Source organism: Lissotriton helveticus, chromosome 5_1 (genome assembly GCF_964261635.1).
Source record: "Lissotriton helveticus chromosome 5_1, aLisHel1.1, whole genome shotgun sequence".
Classification (NCBI taxonomy): domain Eukaryota; kingdom Metazoa; phylum Chordata; class Amphibia; order Caudata; family Salamandridae; genus Lissotriton; species Lissotriton helveticus.
The window spans coordinates 204847967-204856164 of record NC_136065.1 but is presented as its reverse complement, the minus strand read 5'-3'; the positions used below and the strand labels follow the sequence as shown (position 1 = coordinate 204856164).

The 8198-nt window shown below is 42.6% G+C and overlaps 1 protein-coding gene across 1 annotated transcript in view; it reads right to left on the bottom strand.

Annotated features, from left to right (window-relative positions):
• Nucleotides 1-1611: 1611 nt before the first annotated feature.
• AKNA (AT-hook transcription factor) overlaps nt 1612-8198 on the bottom strand; it is a 225565-nt gene continuing 218978 nt past the window's right edge. Inside the window, exon 23 of the mRNA XM_078642000.1 lies at nt 1612-6731. Coding sequence (XP_078498126.1) covers nt 6443-6731 — 289 coding nt within the window. The 3' untranslated portion in view covers nt 1612-6442. The remainder of the gene's footprint in view (nt 6732-8198) is intronic.

The following is an 8198-nucleotide window of genomic DNA, read 5'->3' as shown; positions in this document are numbered from 1 at the left end:
TTTGGCTCTGAAGGTTGCTTGGTTTTCGACACGGAGGATTTCGGCTCTGAGCTGTACTTCTGTTTGTAACTGGAGGGCTTCAGTTCCGAGGAGGACTTTTGATGACTCAGTACTGAGCCGGTTGGCTTGACTGGCTGTTATGGAGCCGGGCCCGGAGGCGGGGCATGGGAAATGACGACTCAGTGCCGACCTTGGCCAGGAGGTAGAGGTGGTGCAGAAGCCTTGAGTTGTTTGGAGTTTGTGGGAGCCAGGGGTCTTCTGTACTCACGGCACATGTCCCTGCAGCAGTTCCTCGGCATCGAGGGCTATCTCGAGATTCGATTCCGTGTCTTGTTCAAAGAATGCTTCCTCCTCTTCTGCCACTGATGCATCGATGTCTTCTTCGCCGAAATCTTGGCCGAAGATGTCTTGCGTATCTTCGATGCTTTGAGGTTGCATCTCTCGATGTCGAGCCTGATGATCGCGAATAATATTCTTTTATTGGAACGATCTGCAAGCGTCGCAGGTTTCTCCTTTGTGCTTGGGAGACCAGCACAAGTTGAACACTTCGTGTGAGTCGGTGCATGGATACTTTGTGTGGTTCTGAGGACAGAATTTAAACAGAGTCCGATCAATCGATGGAGAGCTGACAGCGTGGTTAGGCCCGAATGCAGCGCACAAAGCTTTCCGATCGAAAAGTCGAATCCGTTGTTGACCGATACACGGAGAAGTGGGAATACGTATGGAAACAATGCCATTGAGAGTAGAGAGGATTGTGCATCGAAGGGATCCCGAAGAATGGTTTCGAACCGGAGCGCAGCAATACACAACTGAACCCGATGGCGGAAAAAGCAATTTAACAATGGAGTCAATGCCCATGCACACTATCACCGAAAAAGGAGTCACCTTACCTAATGACTAGGAAAGACTTCTTCGAAGAAAAACAACTTGCAAACATCAGGGCCCAACACTAGATGGCAGTGCCTGCAGCACACATGCCTCAAACAGATCTTTATTTCCCCTCTTTTTTTTCCTCTTTCTATGTGTGCTGCATTTTGCATTTTGGTAAGTATGGTGTATTCATGCCCTTTCACGCGGTGCAGAAACGTGGCTTGTTGCATTCCGGGAAAAAATGGTAAATATGGGCCATTGTCTTGAAAGCTCCTAGATATTAATGGTGGGTTACTTGAAGCTAAACACAGCTTAGTTAGGTTTTTGGGAAGTTGTTTGGTATTCCATTCTTTTGTTATAGCCATCGGCAGGTGACTACATCTAGGTAAATTCGAATTTTTACATTCAGCCCAATGAAATAGCAACATCTATAGTCAAAATGAGGTTAAATGGTCCAGAGTGGGTTCAGGAGGGACCATGCCAGATTATCAGGATATTCACATATTATACGTTTCCATATAATCAATCTAAATAAAACTTATGTGCCAAGTCAGTGGTTTTCCAGAGGTAAAAGAGAGGAGCCATAACTTTTGTGATGTGGAATCTTCACGCCATTCTATTTTCTCACTTCCATCTCCTGCTCTGATCTCTATTTGCATGCGCCCTTTTCATAGGACACTATTGAGCAGTTCAAGGCACTCTGTCCTCTGTTACCGTCACAAAACAAAGCAGAAGCCTTCCTTTCTTATGTATCAAAGGAAAAATATTTATTTAGTAAAAAAATCAGAGATAACTTTTTTCATTATAAAACAAATGTTTTGAAACACAACTCCGGAATGTTACAGTATTATGTAAAAACACTTTGCCCCCCCCCCCCCCACGCCCACCCCCAAACCCTTTTCAATTATTGCCTTGTACTTTGGGATGAATCCCTGTGGTAGGCGTGAAACAAATCACATCACAGTTTTGTGAGAGTTAGGTGTACAGTTACTTGTTGAAAACCCGTTGCATGATGATGATTCAACTGTGTGGTTTGTCCCTTAAATATCCCCGCTTCTAAGGAAATGCAAATGCTAGCGGCTCTGCATTTTTAGGGATTTTAACCAAAATTGCAGTTACTTATGCACTTCTACAAATGTGGAAAATTCACTGCAAGGTCAAATGTATTACAGACTTTTCTCTTTGCCCAGTCATCATCACCTAGTCATGCCATGGTGTGTAAAAACGTGCATCAGCTAATCAGCGAGAAGACGTAGGTTAATTGTCTGGCTTAAGTTGGGTTCTAGAACAACTATGATGTCAAAAAGAGGGTTAATCCATGAAAACAGCTTTGTAGGGGCGATAAAATTACAATCTTACTATTGACCTAAACTCACTTCACTGAAACTCCTATGCCATTTCCAATGTAATTCTTAAAAGGCTGCATCGTTGAGCTAGCTGCTAAACAATGTAAGGATCATACACCCTATTGACAAAGTCTATCTTTACTTTTTTCCAGTGATGGCTGAACCATGTTTGTTGTACCTTATATTGTTAATGCACAGAGCCTGCTGATTCTGAGCATGCTTAGCATTTTGTGAAAATGTTAAAAGAAAAATATAGGCTTATTGGAACAACTAAGAGCAGCATAATTCTAGCCAAAACATAAAGACGAGGGGAATTGTATGGATTGGGGGGGAGAAAAGGGGAAGTACCATTTAAGATCAGACATTCACGCATGCATAGCTTTTATGAAATAGTGCATTTTCTTTGATTTTCCTTCTTGGTCCTCGATCATGAGTGGAGCAGATGGGCCTGAGGGATTTACATTGAGTGATAAATACCGACACAGAGAGGAGAGTTATTTACCAGGTGTTGTAAATATCCAAATACCTCCAATTTGAGTTTTTTTTTAAAATGCAGCTTAATATGGGGAATTCCATGCGTATTGAGTTGAATTCAGCATTTACCAGTATCTTCTCCTTGGATATTCTGGCTGAATTTATTTGCTGAAATTTACCTGGAGAAAACTGCAGGAGTGTGATAATGATCGAGATGAGTTACCACACACATCAGAATTTAACTGACCACTCATCATCGGGGCAAAAATGTAGAATGAACGCAATGAAAGTTCTTCTACCTTCGAAAACATGACTCTCTAATATCAACTTAAAGCTAGTTGTTCCAAGCCAAGGATACTGAACAAATATTCCCTAAAGAGCCCTTTTCTTTCTTTAGCTCCTTGTCTGAGCAGATTCATAATCTTCAGTGGTGCAACAGTTTCTAGGAGGAAAGGTTTTTCTGCCAAGACTTTGACTTATGTAAGACATACAGACTACATCATGAAATTACACAGATTTTAAGTGTGATAAATAAAGTATGTCAGATATGGGGATCATCTTCTCTGAAAGCAAAGAATGTCTCTTGCAATGTAAATGATACAGATAGACGAGAAATTATATACATATCTGGAAGTACTAATTCTTGAAGATCTAGAATGCATTCTTTAAAATTGAATAGGGACGTCCTTTGCAATGAACAGCAGTTTCCACATGAAATTGAATAGATTGTCTATAGGTCAACATTTTCCCGGTAATATAGGACAAGTAGGTGCATCCAGATCTTCAGTTCTACAGTTGACTTTGCTGTCCCTCAACTCTTCCACCAGCTCAGCACTTTAAGTAGGAGTGTATGGGGGCATATATCTGGTTTTACCAAAGCCAGGCAAACAAAGGATATTAACATTATTTCCCATTCTTACTCCTTTACTTACGCTTCCATACAAAAATATACATACAAAGATCAATGATCAATAAATTAAAACTATGTGTTGAAGCAGCACACCAAATGAAATCAGTAGTAAAATGAAGGAAACACATTTGGTAACATAGTCATACTTGCGTAACATTTCATAATGCTATTAAAAACTGACTGCACAAAAATAAATGTACAGATGAAATCAATCTAGAAAATAAATATAGTAGCATGGGGTGTTCTAGGCACATGTTGTTTTCGCTGAAGAAATGCCATTTCCCAAGACTCCTGCCCCTTGGATAGAGTAGGCTTGGATGTTGCTCGGTGCACCCTCTCTTTCATTTGTTGTCGTTACATAAGGCCACGGTATGCATTGCTTCATGTAGAGTCTTAGACTTCATAGGAAGGTCAATGGCCTGAAGGTACTGCAGATCTAGCTCCTCTTTTCTGACCTGTTACCGTTGCCTCAGACCCAGTCTAGGTCTATGCACCTTTACCTTTGTCTCAGATGTTCCAAAGATCTACCTTTCAGTGCTATGATGTGTTCCCCATGACTAGGGATTACAATGGTAGATATCCTTGCATTGACCAATGCCTGGTGCAGGAGGGTCCTACAATCCTCAAGTGTAGCCCTTCTTGCTTTCATCTATTTCTGGTATGCAATCGCATGGCAGATCTACTAATCTAGCTTGCTGTGCTATAATCTGAAACAAGTGCCTAGGAGATCTGCAAATCCAACTCTCTTGACATTGACAAGTGCCTTGTGGCCTGGGGAGGTCTTACAATCTACAAGAGTAGCTCTTACAATCTACAAGAATAGCTCTTCTTGCTTTCATCTGTTCCTGGTACCCAATGGAATATCAGATCTTCGTGTCTAGCTCACTATGCTATAACTTGTAATTGGGGCAAATGGGTCCTATGAGTCTAGCTCTCCTTGCACTGGCCAGTACCTGGTGCCGAACGGTAGCTACAGTCTATGTATCACTTCTTGCTTTTATATGTTTCCGGGTACCCAATGACATAGAAGACATGCAAGTCTAGATTGCTATGCTATAACCTGCAGTTAGTGCCTATGGATATCCAACTGCAGTTCTTCTTGCTTTGACCTATGCCCACTGCCTGTGAGATGTACAACTGTGTCTCAGTACTTTGACCGGTTTCCCAAGCTCAGGTCCAGTTCTTCTTGTTTCTGCATGGGCCAGTGCCTGGAGAGCAACAAGTCTAGCTGTTCATGGTTTCGCCTGTACAGAGAAGATTTGGGTTTACCAAAGCTTGGTCTCCATGCATTGATCTGTGCCTTCTGCTGATCCTATATGTTGGCACTACGTTTTTCCATTGTGTAGCGCTTCTGCGCTCTGATGCCAACAAAATCATCGTACCTCCATCCCATCAAACAATACATGCAGCATGTTCTCCATAATTACTACACTTTGAGTTTCTTCCCCCCTGTGGGGGCTGAGGACTTGATTCACACAGCAAACATTCCTTTACATGGTTGACTGCAAAGGAGTATTGGTGCCTGAGGCCTAGAACTCAGTTTGTTTTGCTGTAATAAATGGGGCATCTTTCATCTACAAAGGGAACACATCAATGACCAGTGCAGAAGATAAGAAAGTTAAAAATAGAATAGAGATAATTGCAATGTTGGATTCAGTGCAAGAGACATTAGATATAAGGGAAATGGAAACTGAAAAGACACGCGAGAAGGGGACGTGCATAGAAGAGAAGGGGAAGTACTTTTCTCTTTCCTGGGTTGTGCTTCTCTTCATGCACAATAACAGTCTTAGGGATTTGCATCATTGTTCCAAAGAAAAGGTGCACATCAAAAACTTCCAAACTGGGTAAAAGAATCATAATGCCCAAGTCCAACTGTGCTGAACATTCTCCAGTTTGCAGGAGGTCCCTGCATTTAGAAGGTTTTCTCTTTACCAGAGCCATCATGAAGAACTTCTCACATGGTATTTCTTGGTGAATGCCACCTCATCCCTGTGAGAATGTATCAAGTCCTCTGTGCAACCAACGCAAAGCAAGAGCAAAAACAACAAAAATTCTTCTGGAAGAGCAATCAGTGATTATTGAGTCTGTGACTCACAGTCTATAGGGGTATGTGCTGCCAAGCATGCTTGCTCTTCATTGGTCTTCATTTCAAATCTACATTGGCCAGTTGCTGTCTTGAATTCACAGTAAAGATGCAGATCAGCCGGCCTTTCACACAGCTTAACGTTTTCAAATCTATTTTCGGCTGAAAAGGCATCGTGCCTACTCCATGGAGAATACATTATCTTCTCTGCTTTTTAAACTTTAAACATTAGTCTAGTGCAATAAATACTAGAGGTTAGTGGAACAAAACCTCAGAAGCTTAAATCCATACAGGAATGGTTGGAGACTTGTACCTGAGCAGACCTTTGAAGACTTTCATAACTTCATTATCAATAATAAAAAACCCACTCGCACCAAGCAATGACCCGAACACAACCATCTAGGGGAGGCACAGGGAGGATCAATACCTCACCTATGTCAACAGCATGGCCAGGATAAGTTCCTGAGTGAGGTTATCACCGGAAGGTGCTTGTTTTGATCAGTATTCTACCAGAGGTCAACTTCAACATGGCGTAATGAGAGCACTTGTCGTATTCCACTGTTCATATTCCTGAGAGTGAGAGACCTCTCCAAGCTGAAGAGCTGCCCTTTGATACACAGAAAAAGAGGACTCTCAAAAGCCTTACTGGTTTGGAAGGCAGACTTGGGTTCCTTGTATAAAATAGAATAATCCCTCTTTCCTGCCGTCTTGCACAAGTGTGATTGTTTGGGGTACTGTGAAGGATAACACGTTCCCCTCTCAGAAGAGACATGATTCTCTCAGTGTTCGCATGTTGCTCAGGTCGTACGTCAGCGAGCGGCTCATATTGCGTGTAGTTTTCTTCATGCTCTGAGCCGCATCGACGGCCTGGCTCAGGGACCAGCGAAGGTCCTCCAGGTCCTCCAACCCAAGAGTCACTGATCGACGATGCCCTCTGCTCTGCTGACGGACGCCAGGTGATTGCTTCTCTGTCACTCTGTACCCCTTGGGATAGTAAAGTCGAGAGGAACCTGGTGATGCTGAGGTAGGTGCTGGTGGGGCACAGTAACTAGAAGAAAAAAACACACACACTTTAATAGACACAAAATACAACAAGCTCACAGCTGAAGATCCATATCTGACATTATCCCCATTTCATCAGCACTCAGACACCAGACACATCCAGTGCCCAAAACTGTTCGAGTAACCCTATCTGTATTTCAACCAATACTGTGATCATCGTTGTGTACTTGTAACATTATAGTTAGGTGAGAATTCCAGTGACAATGTAACGTTTCAAAGGTACAAACCCACTGAAATGTACTAGTTATCCTTATATCAAGTAACTATAACTCATGCAATAATGAAACTATAACTCAGGCCCCTCTTCCCTTTTAAATGACATGCAGCTCAAGGGAATGAGGTCTCCGGAGCCTTTTAAGGCTCAGGGAGGGGGCCGCATAGCTCCCCTCTCCTTTTAATTTGGAATTCCACCTCATTGGTCCTGGACCAAGCACATCAGTAACATTCCATCCTTACCTGGAATGTCAACGGGGTTGGGTAACAAAATTAAAAGGGGGTTGGTGGCCACATTCATCAGGCGACTCAAATTGGACGTGGCCTTATTACAAGAGACTCACCTTAGTGGAAATCAATGCCACTTCCTGGCTCAGAGAGCATATACTATGTTACCGCATGCCGGGATCCAGATGTCTTCCCCTTTTTATATACAGAAATCCTGGTTAAAACCCCTACGGGAAATATGCTGCAGTCCAGGGTATTTGGGAAAGATTTAATGTTACATTTGTCAGTGTATATGTCCCACCCATATCCAACAATACACCCTAAGCAAAATTACCGACATCCTGCTCGAAGCCAAATCCTTTTTGCATATTCTAGGGGGTGACTTTAATGACGTGATATCCACAGGCCTGGACAGATCCGGGATAACAGCCAACACAGACAAGCCTACATCCTTGGCTCGATTTGTGGACACACAGGAGCTCACAGACTTATGGAGGTGACATAACCCAACGAACAGAAGGTACTTATATTATTCAGGACTACACAAAGTATATTCTAGACTTGATCAAAATTGAGCATCTGCGGGAGAGATGGGCATAATACACCGGGCTGACTATCTAGTGAGAGGTCTCTCTGATCAATCTCCACTCTCGATAACAATAGGACAGAGACTAAGAGCCATTGCTGGTGCCTGGGAATTGAGGTATGATACTACCCTATGTGAGATCTGTACATAGTCGGAACTCTAATTTCTGGACAATAAAAACTCTGTTGAATCATCTCTTACACTAAGGAAGGCATACAAGGCAGTAACGCGGCAAAGAGTACAGACTATCATTGCCTTTAAGAATAAAAAAGTGGTCCAAGAGGTGAAGGAAATTTAGAAAACGGCTCCTAAAGGCAGATGCCAGAAATGTTCCTTCACCAAGTCCTCTGATGGTATGACGTGTTGAAGCTCTTTGTACTGAATACAAAGCATTGTCCACTGACGAGGTGCGTAGCCAAATGCTGC